Source organism: Amblyomma mixtum, chromosome 10 (genome assembly GCF_055824585.1).
Source record: "Amblyomma mixtum isolate Tamu chromosome 10, ASM5582458v1, whole genome shotgun sequence".
NCBI classification, from domain to species: Eukaryota; Metazoa; Arthropoda; class Arachnida; order Ixodida; family Ixodidae; genus Amblyomma; species Amblyomma mixtum.
In genome coordinates, this window is record NC_143021.1 from 67162454 (window position 1) to 67177991 (window position 15538).

At 43.4% G+C, this 15538-nt stretch overlaps 1 protein-coding gene across 1 annotated transcript in view; it reads right to left on the reverse strand.

The window, feature by feature from the left end:
- Nucleotides 1–15538, reverse strand: part of LOC149326019 (protein tolkin-like) — a 416319-nt gene that overhangs the window by 28550 nt on the left and 372231 nt on the right. The window contains exons 12-13 of the mRNA XM_089563963.1: nt 6992–7178; nt 4871–4996 (exon numbers count right to left, since the gene is read on the reverse strand). Coding sequence (XP_089420089.1) covers nt 4871–4996; nt 6992–7178 — 313 coding nt within the window. The remainder of the gene's footprint in view (nt 1–4870; nt 4997–6991; nt 7179–15538) is intronic.

Genomic DNA, 15538 nt, shown 5'->3' on the forward strand with positions numbered 1-15538 from the left:
GCGGTTGAACACACAAGTCCGTAAAAAATCGCTCGTTTTAATACTTGTCAAAGATTACAGCTGGGCAGACGATACGTCTATCTTATGGTGTCTTCGACTGGTCGCTCCCATGATCCGGTTCGGATTTGGCAAAGTGAGAGCCGCTCTAGCTCCGAGCGCGTAGCGAGACCGGTCAAGCCGAATGGTCAGCAAGTTTTCAGAGCGAAAGCGCAGGAAGCAGGAAAAGGACGTAACTTCCGTGACGGCGTACCCAGCGTAATGATTCATCTTTTTTTTCGACATTTTGCCTCACAGAGCCACACAGCAGGGACGTTTTAACTGCCTCTAATACCTAAAGCGCCTAAACTTGCTTCATGATGTAAGAAATAGCGCACAGGGAACACAAGGGACGGAAAGTAAACGACGTAGACAATTTTTTACATCATGAACGTTATCCAACTTGCCCAACTTTCCGCTTTGCTAAACTTGCTTCTACGGATGCGTAAAAACTGACGCGTTAGGCCTCGCCAGACCGGTCGTGGTGTGCCGTGGCTACCCTGGCTTCGCATCTGTCTCCGCGAAACGGCGGAAGTGGCTCTGTCACGTGAACAGATCTCGGGGCCGCTCCGACTTTTTTCTCGGAGCGCCTCAGAGCGCTCTGAGCTGGAGGCGGGCGCTCTGAAAGAACCAGCCGAATGTAGTCAGAGCGCTTGATTTCGACCAGCCGAACGTGCGGCTGCATCTCAGAGCGCTGTAGAGCGATCTGAAACGACCAGTCGAAGACACCATTAGACATCTTAGAAGAAAAGTTGAATCAGTTTGCATCTGCATCACACCATGAAAGTGTCGAGGAATGGTGGCAACGTTTTAAGGGCACACTAAAATATTGCATTCATAGGTTTGTTCTCACTCGCTCAAAGAAATCGAAGCAGCTCAATCCTTGGATCACCAGAGAGATCATTCAGTTAAAGCGCAAGGTAAAAAGGCTACGAAAGCAAACAAAATAGGGCGGCAGAACTTTCAAACATCAAAAAGAAGTTCAGAGCAGCGTTACTAGATTCGAAAAAAAACGTTCTTCAATACTACACTGACTAACTTTCTCACAAGCTCACCGCAAAAGTTCTGGAGATATTTTTCAGCGAGGAAGAACGCAATCAAGCAGGTAATGGATGGGGACGATGAGGCGACTGATAAAAACGATATTGCAAACCTGTTTAATGGTTTCCTCCAGTCGGTATTTTAGTAGGGATGAGAATGACATTGAGAGTGATCATACAACAATTTACACGTTGCCATACTCGATGCACGAGATTCGCATCAATAGGGAGGGCATTTGTCAGCAGCTGCTGTCTCTGGACCCGAAAAAATCGTGCGGTCCCGATGAAATACCGGCGGAATTCCTTAAACGGTATGCTGAGTGGTTCTCATATTATTTAAAAATTTTATTTGAAAAGTCATTGGGGGATCATTCTTTACCTAGTGACTGGCGCAGCGCAATAGTAGTTCCGGTTTTTAAAGGCGGTAATCGACTTCTTGTAAAAAACTACAGGCCAGTTTCACTCCCGTATGTTGCAAGGTTTTTCAACACACAATAGATAAACACATCCTTCATTATTTGGAAATAAACGACCTATTGTGTCCATTCCAGCATGGTTTTCGGACCGGCCTTTCGACAGTGACGCAGTTAATTGAAACAGTGTACAATTTTTGCAAGGATATAGACGAACGTCAGCAGGTAGATGTGGTCTGTGTGGACTTCTCGAAGGCTTTCGAAAAAGTTCCGCATCATAAGCTTCTTTTTAAATTGCGCAGATCAGGAATCAGTGAAAATGTAGTACTATGGATTCAGGCTTATCTAAGTAACCGCTGTCAAGTTGTCAAAATAGAAAGCACAGTATCAGATAGGCGTGAAGTTCTGTCGGGGGTGCCACAGGGCTCCGTTCTAGGTCCGCTTTTGCTTTTGTTGTATATAAATTATATTTCTGCTATCGTTAAATCGTCTGTCAGAGTGAAAATTTTTGCCGATGATTGTTTAATTTACTTTCCTGTAGCTTCCCCGGCAGATCAGATGAATATAAATAGGTGTCTTCAGTCGTTAAACTCGTGGTGCCTGAAATGGGGCATGGAAATAAACTACCAAAAATCTAATTACATGGATGTAACAAGAAAGCAGAATGTTATGGCATTTCGATATAATATCAGTGAAACTTCTTTAGATGAAGTAAAGTGTCTGAAATACTTGGGAGTGACATTAACAAATAATCTTGACTGGCGCACCCATATTGAAGATGTCTATTTAAAAGCCTGCCAGAAGCTCCGTTTCCTGAGGAGGAAGTTGCCGAATGCGACTAGAGAAATTAAATTGATTGCGTACAAGACGTTTGTGCGGCCAATCATAGAGTACGCAAGTGCAGTGTCGAGACCGCGCCAAAAGGGTTTAAAACGAAAACTGGAAAGAGTGCAAAGGATGTCAGCACGTTTTGTATGCTCTAAATACCGCCGCACTGATTCAGTCACAGCAATGCTAAAACAGTGTCAGTTAGAATCACTAGAAATAAGAAGAACAAAGCAGAAATTCAAACTTTTTTTTCTGATAATGAATGATAAAGTCACAGTTAATAAACAACACTATGTTACACCTCCCCTGAAGCGTTGCCCACGGAAAAATCACAGTAAGGTATTACAACCCATTATTACACGTACTGATGTCTATCGCTACTTCTTTTTTCCCGATGCAGTAGAAATTTGGAATCAGCTACCAAACGACGTTGTGGACCAAACAGATGTAGACAAATTTGTGATAGGTGTGAACACGTTCCTGGAGGATTGCTGTGAAAATTTGTAATTCTGTGTATTTGAGTGTTTCTTAGCGAATAGAATTGCACTTGTATATGTATATGTTTCCCTCCCTGTAATGACCCTCATACAGAGGGTTAAAATTATGAATAAATAAATAAAAAAAATAAAAATTCCTTTCTCTCTCTCACTAATACCCTACCACTTTGTGTTGCTGCTATTAACCAAGTTTGTACATCTGTTTGATTGCGCTTTTGTATTTGCAACGTTTTTCTATGTATGTTTACAGTGAATATTTCCTTAGTATGTAACCGTAATGTAATGTAATATATGTAATGTATGTAATGTCCGAAAAGCGTCATTAGGGAATGAGAATAAAAAAAAAATCAAGGAAGCGGCGAAATTCTACGTACATTCGGTTTGCTGTAGGTGTATTCAGGGCTATAATGTCCTTGTAACTTTTTCTGCCACAGCGACACTTTTAAAACGTCCTCTCCACAGTTTTAAGCGCGCATCTTAAACAATAAGCGTATAATATCTCGCCAGCATGTCGGGCGAGCCCCTTTTTGCTCGCACCTGTTCTTTTTCGGTCCTTATTCGAACGTTCTGTTTGCGCACAGCGAGGCGCGTGAGAGGCGAGGAGCGGAAAAATGTCGCCGCAGCTGCACTGCGAGCGGGGCAAACGTAGGCACAAAAATGCGAAAATTCAGTTCCCCCTCACACAAAGCAAAATACAAGACATGGAGGGAGAACCTATGCAGGCAAGAATAACGAAAAACTCCACCCGTATTTTCGCAGCCGGGGCATGTTCGCGAACGTTGAGCGCACTCATTTTACGACGAACCGGGAAGATAAGAGAGCACGAAAACTGAAAGTGAGCTAGAAACACTCCGAACTGCTCATTATAGACGGCCCCGTAATACAGCGTTCCTTTTTAACGCTCTTTTTACGTTATGGCGATGGGAGCTTATTACCCGCCAAAGTTTCATCTTTATTTTTTCGTTATTTTAGCTCCTCTCCTGTTCTCCTCTAAGTTTCCTGCGTTAACTTGGTGCGCCAAACACGAGCTAGGGTCAAGTCTAAAATCTCATAGCGATGAAGACTGTGCGTTGATATTAAGCTTTTTAAGTTCCGTTTCTCACGAAGCCTCAGTGCAAAGCTGCAGTTGCAGTTTTTACCTAACTCCACCTCGCGTAACAGCCACTCTGAACTTTAGGTTTAACGCTGTTGCCGACTTGCGCTCATTAAATGTCCCAAAGCCTTCTAGCTATCGTCAAGATAATCGATGAAAGCGCTATGAAGGCGCAATAAGAGTTTTCCTTTAGCACAACCCGTATGCTTTAAGTTGCGCAAGCACGGTACTGAAATCCGCTTCAGCTTCGACATATATTAATCCGACCGTAACATTCAGTATTAAGTAAGCGGGCTATACATGTTTAAACGCTGAAATTCTCAGCTTTTCGGACTTTCTATAGGTGTGAAAAACGCAGCTTTTAGTGTGTGTTTTTTTTCAGAACCGCTCAATAAACCTCGAAATTTCCAATGGCATTCTTTGCGATACTTGCGCTGTGCTTCTGCTGTCATCGCGCTGCTGACAGGTACTGTGCGCGTCAGCAGGTACTAATTGCTACTTCTGTTTTAAAAGTCGTCAGCCTACGCAGAAGTGTAGGAGGCGGAATCCTGGAGAGGGGCCCCCTGTGAAGTTGGCGTCAGTGGCTTCGCTAAAGCCATACATCTGCGCCCGGTGCAAACAGCGAAGCAACCAAGAACAAAAATGAGTCTTCTGTCGGCTTACCGAAGATTATGTGCTCCGACAGCCCTGATAATCAGCGCGTATACTATACGCAGGGTTTGGCCTCTATTTTGGTAAATTACGGCACTTGGAAGCGGGGGGTGGGGAGGGGTTCTCGTCGAGAAAAATATTTTTTTTTTTCGCCGAATATTGGACGCGCGACAGGAGGCAGTTTATAACAGCTCCAGTTTTCTTCCGTTTACCCTCGTACGATATACCTGTGAAGGAAGTGTCTGTGCAGCAGTTTCGAAGCATGGTTCCGAAAAAGAGCCCTCTGACTGGCGATGGCGTTCGAGCACTCACCTTCTTTGCAGTCGTGCTTGTTGGAGTGGAGCACGAAGCCGTTCTGGCAGGCGCACATGTAGCTGCCCACCGTGTTCTTGCATATGTGCTGGCAGCCGCCGTTGTTGTGCGCGCACTCGTCCTTATCTGCAAATGTCCCAAGTGGCGGAGGAGGTGTTGGCCCCGTGCACTCACGCCATCACTCAACCAACGCATTACTCTAACAACCTCGCTGTTTTACATTGCATGCAAAACAAAACAACGATGTAGGAAAAGACCAAGCTGTTTGTATCAGCGCGCTTTCGTCTTCACTCTGAATCGGGCCTGCGGAACTCCGAATCAGATCTCTGCCAGGTCATAACGACAAATTCTTCAAGCTATACATGCCGTCATAGCCCAGAATGCTTCATTACGGACAATGACTGTAGGAACCCGGTGCGTCGACTGTTTTTTTTTTACAGCTAATTGTTGTCAACTATCTGTTCGATAACAGTAAGGCGCGATCAATGGTAGGGGCAAACCGTTGACCTAACGTGAAAGCTAGAGAGATGGTGCACTCTGTTAAACAGAGAAATGCGGGCTGGTTGGTGACTAGCATTAGAATGCATGCAAAAGAATCTGTTGCTGTCTTGTTGGTCTCTTCCTCGTCCCTTGCCTTTTTGAGTGGACCCAAGATGCATTCTACAACTGTCTTAAGATAGACCACCATTGTTTTCGGCGTGATTTTCTGTGTTTTAAAAAATGTCGGAGGATATAACTTGAGCGATTTCCGATGTCGAAAGATGGCTGATCGACGTCTGATGCGCTGTGGTGCGTTGAGTAGGGGGTCCCAATAGCACCCACACAGCTTCAACACTACTGACCTTTCTCGCGTAGTGCCTGATGGATGTGACGACACTGGCGTCACCGCCGCCCTGACCCGACTAGCGTACTCAAAATGGGTACTACCAGGCAAAGTAACAGGATAAGGGCTGCGTCTTATACCGGGTGTTTTTTGTTTTAGAAGGTCCAAAATTAAAAAAAAGGTAAAAAGCTTTAGATTTATTTTAGCACTGGGTCTATACTGGAGGCTACGGCGGGCGCCAGGCCAGAGGAAAACTGCTTTAACTAGTTCGCTGATTAACTAAATATGTTAATAAACTGTTATAATTTTTATTTTAGGGGGTATGTTGTATTCGCAGAATTGGATATCGTCCTCTAAACAGTCCAACCGAGAAAAAACAATTTTAATTAAACATTTTTCACGCACGTTACGAGGCGCGAAAAAGTCACCCCCGTAGGCATCTTCACACCGCAACTCAGCGGTGGGAGCGCCTCTGACGTAGTTCGCTCCGCCCTGCGCTTTTCGTCACACGGTTGACGTCACCTGAAGCCCGGACGGGCGGCCTGCGCTATTGCTGCTTATTTCGCTTCGCTCCGCGGCCTCACGGAATGCCGCGTTGGAACAAAAACGCACTGACACAAAGCGCAGGGCGGAGCGAACTACGTCACAGGCGCTCACAGACGCTGTGTTACAGTGTGAAGCTGCCTACCAGCGTGACTTTTTCTTGCTTCGTAACGCGGACGAAAAATTTTTTCATGAAAATTTTTTTCTTGGCTGGACTGTTTGGAAGACAATCTCCAATTCTGCAAATACAACATATCCCCTAAAATAAAAATGATAAAAGTTAAATAACGTATTCAGTTAATCAGCAAACTAATCATAGTAGTTTGGCTCTTACCTGGCGTCCGCCGTAGCCCTCAGTATAGCCCCAAGGTTCAAATAAATCTAAAGGAATTTACCTTTCTTTAAAAGTTTTGGACCTTCTAAAAAAACACCTGGTATATAGCTCCCTTGAACAACAGGCCCGCCTTGCGTGCATGATGAGTGCATAACGGTCATGTCCGCCAGCGAGACAGAGCTTCCGTTCGACGAGAGCGGACAATTTTAGCCTAAGCTTCGGAAGCTAACGCGTCTGACCCGCGTATGCCATTTTCATTACCTTCTTATTTCGCTAGGCCCAGCTCCTGGCCGAGATGACTGGCAAGAAAAAAAAGAAAGCTAACTCTTGGGTGCTACAGGCTGCCTCGTAGCGGAGTCAAGGCGCCCAGAGTCGTACTCCTAATGCGACACGCCTCTTACAACAAGGGAGAGCAACTTGCCCGTGAGGAAGACCGCCGCGAAGCCGCTCTTCTGGACCGAGTTGTCGGAGCTGAACTCGATGCGCAGACTGTTGCCTTCGGAGGTGATGATTGGCGGCAGGTAGGAGCCGCAGAAGAGGCCGTGCTTGCGGATCGTGTTGTCGCCCATCTTGCTGTGAATGTCAACCTTGTCATACTCGCAGTCTTGCTGCAAGGGTACGGAAATATTCCATTAGGAGCGTTTAAACAGACTATCCTGGCTACCTTATACACTTCAACCACTTGGTTTTAACAATTCGTGGGGCCTCCCATGTATGCTTACGACCATTGTAGTTGTCACCATGTCTGCATTTGGCCGGTGTTTCTGCAGACGCAGGTGTGAAATGTGGGATGTTTGCACTTCATCTACGTCTACCACACACGCTTTGTTTTCATTTGTTTCACACTCTTTATTCAAATTCATCTACATCCATTTCTTCAGTGCAGTCTTGTTCGACATCTTCATGCATGTCAGACAACCATACTGCATCCACGGGTGGCGTCTGCGGTGCTGCAGCCTCTTGTTGCAGCACCGCTAGCATGGCATTGGGGCAGGTGGCATAATTCACTTCCACGATACTTTTGTTGTTGGGGAATGCTGCGCCCAAGCAGGTGTCGCCGCTACATGTCTTGGTGTTGCGACCTCGAGTCCTATGCTACCTCGAAGAACATCTGGGAACTTAATGCTGGCCCGTACGCAGTGACTGAAGTCGCCACCCACTTGGAGTTTTCTTTCCTTCTGAAGAGCTACTCCTTCGCTACTTTGCCTGCGGCGAGGGCGTCGTTTTTCTGTGGGGTTACGTAGACGCACACGACAACACCAATCGGGAATAGTGCCGCGCAGTAGTGAAAGTAAAAACATTTTCTTCTGAAGAAAATAGATAGGGCATAGGAAGTGGGGGAGTGATAGATTTGGAGCTTCAGTGGTCAGTCATCCCTATTCCAGGATACCGTTGGCGTCCGCATTGGCCCTCGCGCAACCAGCATAAGCTGTGTGCTCGGGTCGGAGGCTCCGCCACTTCCGTGGGGGCAAAGTCTGCTGCCGTTACAACTCTCCTCGCACTCCTGCCGCCCTGTTTGTAGTTGAGCGTTTGGAGGCGCATTCAAACATATGGGTTACCTCGATGGGCCTAGCAAGGAAAAGATAACCATGTACAAGGTAAAAGTATAAGTTTCTGAAAAAAAAAAACGCATTATGCGCATAAATTATGTATTAATACGATGGCGTTCTTCGGAAAATCGCCGGAGTAGCAACCAAGGTGGGCCACCCTGTGGCGGCATCCTGCCCTCCGGATTGTGAAGAACAAATTATTGATTGAGAGAAGAGCACCGGTGGCAGCAGCACCTGCCATAGCATGGCACTAGCCTACAGCTTAACCGTACCACCACTGAGTGGTACGAGGGGATCTACGAATGTAGAGAAGTAGAGAATGGCCAGCCCAAAAACATTAGCCCTTAAAGCGGAGCTTGAGTGTCCCCTCCATTTTTTTTTTGCTTTAGGCGAGAAAGACTTTTCTATGCCGCTCCCAATGGCACAGCGTGATTTATGTATATGTTGAAAAATAGCGGCCCCAAGATGCTTAGACCACAGATGTTATTTAATGATAATTTTCTATTCATTCAACACCCTGCTACCTAGAAGGAAAGTAGCCGTTTATGAAACCTACATCAGTGTCTCTGATTCCATAGGGAAATTGTTTTACGAGGAATTTCAAGGTTTCAAGGTTTATTAAAACGAAATACAAATGAGTTGTAAATTTCATAAAAGAGTTAGTACAGTAGGAGGTCCCAAAGTGAAAACTGTCTGGGGGACCTCCCATCAGGAATACATAAGGAAAGTGCATAAGTTTGGCAGAGGAGCTGGAATAAAAGTATACAATCAAGTTAAAACCTATTAGTGTAATTTGCGGCAATGAATAAGTTATACAATAGTTAGCGGGCATAATTTAACAAAAAAAGGCATAAAATAGCAAAACATAAGAGCAATAGAAAGAACACAAAAAGACATCAGATAACAATGGGCATTGAATAAATGCAGATATAAAACACATGCGGAGAAAGAAAGAAAAAAAAAGAGGTTCCAGATGATTAACAATATGACCGTTTGCTGTCAGAGTGGGGAACAGAAAATAAGATGAAGGCAACCTTAAGCATGGCATGAAGCTGAATGGGTTGATAGGAGATGTTTTTTTAGTAAAGTGTAGAAAGCGGGCTGCGAACGTGCGGATTTGATTGCTAGTGGTAATGAATTCCAGGTTTTGATGGCGGAGAAAAAAGCAGTTTGTTTTCCATAATTTGTGTTCACTTTTGGTAGAAGCATATTGTTTTGTTCAGAGAATCTAGTGTTATTGCTGTTAGAAAGGAAAGATGCGGAAAAACAGACAAGTTGATTGTTATTATGGCGAGCGCGGTAGATTAGAAGAGCTAACCTAAGATTAAGGAGGCATTTCAATGGCAGAATGTTTAGGTCAGAGTAAAGAGGTGAAGCAGTGGCTGTGTATGGGCTGAAAGATAAAATTCGAAGCGCTTGATTTTGAAGATGAGAAATACATGACATATGGCATGAATAGGTATTACCCCATGATGATAGGCAATAATTAAGGTGACTGTTAATGAAAGCATAGTACAGGGATAAGAGAACATGGCGTTGAAAGAAAAGTCTAGTTTTTATTAACACCCTTATTCCAAATGAAATTTTTTTTACTGATAGATTTGGTGTGTAGATGAAATTTTAGATGACCGTCAAGCGTGATGCCGAGAAATGTAACGGATTCGGAGGCAGTGATAATATGATGTCCCAGCTAAATGGCTGGGCTCGGGATGACATGCTTTTGATGAGAGCGGAATATCATGAAAGTGGTTTTTGTAGGATTAAGTTGTAGTAAGTTATTTTCACACCATAAAACAATATTCTGTAAGTCCATGTTTAATTTGTTTATTAGGCTTGTGAAATTGCTGTCCTGAGTGAATAATGTCATATCATCCGCGTAAAGTATAGATCTTGTGTTAATTAAGGACAAAGGTAAGTCATTGATGAAAATGAGAAAAAGAAGCGGACCTAAAATGGAACCTTGTGGCACTCCTAAATTAATAGTTAAAGGGGAAGACAATGTTTCTTGTAGCTGGACAACTTGTATACGGTTAGTGAGATAACTGCGTAAAAGAGCTAAAGCAGGCCCACAGATGCCTAGAGATTCTAATTTAGTGTACAGTATAGTGTGGTTAATTGTGCCAAATGCTTTGGTGAAATCTAAGAAAACAGCACCGGCAAACAACCCATTATCAATATATTGCTTAATACTGTCTGTGAATTCGATTAAAGCTAGTTCTGTGGAGTAATTAGGCCGGAATCCAAATTGCTGATCTGCTAACAGCTGCAATTTAATGAGGCAGTTCATTATGCGATTAACAATTAACTTTTCTATTATTTTACTAAAGAAAGGCAATATAGTTATTGGACGGTAGTTACTTAGGCATTCTTAGTCGCCTTTCTTGAATATCGGCGTCACCTTACCTTTTTAAGTTCAGTTGGAAAAACACCAGTCCTAAATACTAAATTAATAATGTGACTAAGAACATTAGACAGCTCACGACCCACCAGCTTTACTTTGAAAGAAGGAATTTCATCGATCCCAGGAGCGGTATTTTTTAGGCTAGAAATTATTTGGAAGACTTCGTCTGGTGAAGTAGGGCGCAAGTAAAAAGAGTGAGGGCATCGACGAGGGCCACAGTAACTATTTGGAGGCGGGGAACCGCGGCGCGAGAAGAAGGAATTAAATGCATTAGCAATGTCAGTTTGATCAGTTAAAGTACACTCACCGTCAGAGACTTTCGTTATGCTCGTTTTGTTTTCAGCTATATTAAGAAATTCCTTAATTGTTACCCAATTCCTACGAGTGTCATTTCCATTTCTAAGTATTTCATTTTGGTAGTAATCTTGTTTGGAGCGTTTAAGTGCTGCGGAGAGAGTATCCGAGTATTTTTGATAGCGCTGTTTTAGGTGCACGTTAAATGGCTGCTTTCTAACCTTTTTGAGAAGGTTATTTTTTTTATTTATACAGCTTAGAAGGCTTTTGGTTATCCATGGATTCCGGGGAACTGAATACCAATGAGTGATGGGAGTTACTGATGTGCATGAGCTAATTATTTCTTTGAGCTTCGCAGAAAATTTACTGAACGCTTTATTGGCGCATGTTTCTTGTAGTATGCTATCCCAGTTAGTCTCAGCCACTATCGCAACAAACCGGTTTCTATCAAATGTTTGCTTATAGCGTTTTCTGGGGGGCGTGTTATTAGGGCATTCAATTAACAGGAAAGTGGGATAATGGTCCGTGATATCAAAGTTGATGACTCCTGCGGTTTGAGGCGTAATGACATTAGATAATATATGATCAATGAGGGTGCTAGAGCCTCGATGAGCAATGCGCGTTGGTGACGCCAATAGTGACTCCAAACCATGGCCGAGAAAGCAGTTTGTGTATACAGAACAAGAGCTGTCAGAAATGTCAGTTATGTCAATATTAATGTCACCTACGATTACAATGTTCTTGTTTTCACGATTTAGAATTTGGAGGATGACTTCTAGTTCGTGGCAAAAGTGCTCGTAAGACGCGGATGGTGAGCGATAGATACTACCAATGACAGTGTTTCTGTGTGAAGCAAAAATTGCTTTGTCAAATTCTAACCATACTGATTCGCACTTTTCTGTTTGAAACGCGATGTCGTGACGGCGTTTGTATGATATAGCGTTAGAAATAAAGATAGCAGATCCTCCGTGTCGATCAGCTGACCTGTGATAGTATTCATTGTGATAGCCAGGAAGAGCAAACAGCCTATCATCGTCGGATGACAGCCATGTCTCAGAAAGACAAATGATTGAAAAGGCGTGATCAACGAGCGTTAAAAAATTTACTAAGTCATCGTAATGCCTTGGTAAACTGCGAGAATTAAAATGAATAATAGTGATTTATTGTGGAGAATGCTTTTGAAAAGTTAATGAGGTGTTGTAGTGTCAGTTTGTCGTCTATATAATACGCAATTTTAATTCTTTCTGATACTGTTGGGCAGTATCTGAAGAGAAAGCATACCTAAACCCATAATGTGATGGCTTAATTACCCTATGACGGCCGAAATAAAAGCCAATTTCTCCAGCGGTTTGGAGAATAACGGCAAGGTGGATTGTGGCCAGCAGTTTCCAATGATATCTTTGTTACCCCTTCTGTACAACACCGTAAATTTCGCATTCTTGATACTGAAATGAAATTAATATAACAGTGGTTAAATCTAGGTTATGTACATTAGTTAAAACATCGGATGATTAGACCAGTAACTAGAGAGGCTGGCAGCTGCCATTAATATCCTCACATTAGCCTTTCTTGAGCTTCGTAAATAAATTCAGTACGCCACACTGATCAGTTGGAGGAAGAAATAGTGATTCGGACACTGGATCTGGTTGGAACATGGTTATACGAGCCATCGACAATTCTTGTGCAATATTCATTAATTTATCTGCCATCTTTTCTCTCGGCCAAGTTTCTTTATCGATTTTAGGCCTCTAAGGATGCCTTACTGGCAGACACTACGATATATAATTTCTTCAAAATATGTTTGTATCTACAATACCATGCAATATTCTAAAAAATATGAATACGTTTACCTTTTTTATCCTTTTGTGGCGCACAGAGTGTGGTTGTTCACGCAAAATTTCACATTTTTTCGATGCGTCTAAAGCCGTTTTAACGAAGTTAGTGGTGCCGGCAGGATTTAAAATTCCTGTTAGACGGAATGGCAGGGAAATTTCGTGACAAGAAAAAGTTATCACTTTTCGAATACAAGAAATAAAGATAGTTTATAGAGGTTTAACGTCCCAGAGCGACTCAGGCTATGAGGGACGCCGTATTGAAGGGTTCCGGAAATTTCCACCACTTGGGGTTCGTTAACGTGCACTGACTTGCACAGTACACAGGCCTCTAGCATTTCGCCTCCATCATAATTCGACCGCCACGCGGCTGGGATCGAACGCGCGTCTTTCGGGTCAGCAGCCGAGCACCATAGCTACTCAGCCCCCACGGCGGTCTAAGAAGTAAAGACGGACGTCGCAATGTTCTATTGTGCGCCTAGGAAGTGCTGTCTGGTGCTGTAACATTTTTATTCTCTCACACGGTGAAGTATGTTACTGATGGACACTGTGCTGAATTTCCGTTACGGAAGGTTCTTCGGTCTTCGGTGTTTGACAAATGAAACTGAAATTTTGTAAGTGTGGAAGTGTCTGCCGTGCGTGAGTTCCTAAAGTTTCTGAGTCAATAATACGTTTTTTTTTTCATCTTTGGGGCTGGAAATACGCACAAAAAAATTTCGAGAACTTTTTCGATAGTAGAACATAATGCGTGTCTGAAAGGTTCTTGTTTTATTCAAGTGGGTTCTGCATTTTATTAAGTATTAAATACAGTCGAATCCCGGCTATTAAAAAAAATTGCTAAATCCCGCCCTTTTCTTTCATCACTTTTATTAGGCTGCGTGTTATCGCTGGTTCTAGCGCATGTTTTGATTTGTTAACTGCTAGTGCGGAAAATATCGTCTATGTTCGCAACAAAACAGCGGAAACACTCATGCGCGCGCCATCAGATGAGGATCATGGTAATACCTCGTACCACTCTGTAGTGCTCGAAATACCTGCAATGTTTCGAAATCGACACCCTTAAAGAATACATCAGGGGGGTCTTTCTTTGTACAGTCAGGCCGGAATAAAACGCGAACAGAGCATGAGAAGAAAACCAAATATTTTACCTGCCTACTTTCAGCTGAAGTGTACAACTAGCCTGATTCATGTGTCTGGGTAAAGGGCCTACTGAAATGCATAATCGAAAATAGGTTGTAAAGGAATATCTCGCTGCAAAGCAGAAATGTATGACATATGCGTGTTCGCGTTTCATTCCGGCCTGACTGTACATCAAATGCCGATTCACAACTCCACAACAAAATATATAAGTATGTGGTCGTTAATAGCAGCAGGCTCGTTAATCGCAGGCTTTTCATGGCTACTAATATAAAGCCTAGAGTGTTCTCGCTTACTTAGAGAAAACAAAAATGAAAATTTTGTTAAATGTTACTGAGTCCACAAATGCACATCAAGGAAGCTTGAATTGAATAAAGAAAGGAAGCAGGAAGGAAGCCATTAATAAAAGAATTAGTAAAGTTTTCTGCCAGCCCACTCGAAATCGTTGATATGGTACTATTTTTTGAGGACAGGGTATTGGGACAGAAGTGGCTGTGGAAATAAAACGGGCTAAAAATGAAACTGATGCAATATGAAAAAACTCGATTGTGGCTGTAGTGTTTCAAGTCAGACATTTGGACCGTGAAGCACAGTCCTCGAGATGTCCCTCGAGATGTCCAATGCCGTCAAGACCGAAGAAAAAATGCTCACCGCATGACACTGCTGCAAAGGGCAAGACAGGGAATATTAATAATAGTATGAAAGCTTCTGTCAAAGTCTAATTTCTCAAGCACAATCATAAACTAGAGCTCGCTTTGCACGTGCCTGCTTTCTGTTGCAGAGTGGTTAGTTTTCACAATGCAAAACCAGCGATACTAGATTCAGACACCCCACAGCGAACTGAAACGAAAGGCTTTTGGGAAGAATTACGGGTCGCAATTTGGCGGATTTTCAGTAAGGCATTATTACAGAGGGGGGGGGGGGGGGGGGGGGTCATACAATGATACAAAATATGCTGTAAATCACTTGAATACATCAGTTTCTGTAGGAACAAATAGACCTATAAGCAGTGATAGAGAAACAAAAAGTATCTAAATCACATCACAGTGAAGCACATCACAGCAATGCATGTCAAACAGTGCATAAAGTAGTATAGGTACATGAGTAAATGGGTAATAATCTTAAAAAGAAATAAAAATTCAGCAATGAATAAGATTTTCAAAAATATTTCCGAGATCAGGCACAGCCATCACATTTTTTACTGAAAGAAAAAGGACATTTGAACACATTAATACGAGACTGGTAAGCTCTGAGTTAACATTGTTACTCCTACACGAGATAAACTCGAAAAAAATCTCTGCCTCTCCCGCAACCGAGAGCAAAGTAAGCATGGAATGTTTACGGGCATAACACATTGGTTGTAGATGGTGCTAGTCAGTCTTGAAATGGGTCTAGTGTTCAACACACCACACCACACTCTTCTTGTTGCGTTGAAGCGATAGCCTGCAATCGAGCGGGCTTAGGTAGGCAGCCGCGAACCGTGGCGGCCTTGTCGATTTCGGGAGCGGCCGCATAATAATGGCGTTGTGGGCAGGGGCGATCAGTCTTCTGCTGTGGCGTATCACTCGCAAAGCGATCGCTTTCCGCAAGATGCTTCCTACCTCTCCTTTCATCAGGCTCCATTCCTCGGCTTAAACAGCTGTGACGGTGGCGGCATTGAAATGCAGGACGATGCAGAAGCGTACGCGGACACGACGAGACGCAGGCCTAAAAAGAACGTATCTGCAGAATGGAGCAATGTATACTCCGCGAGC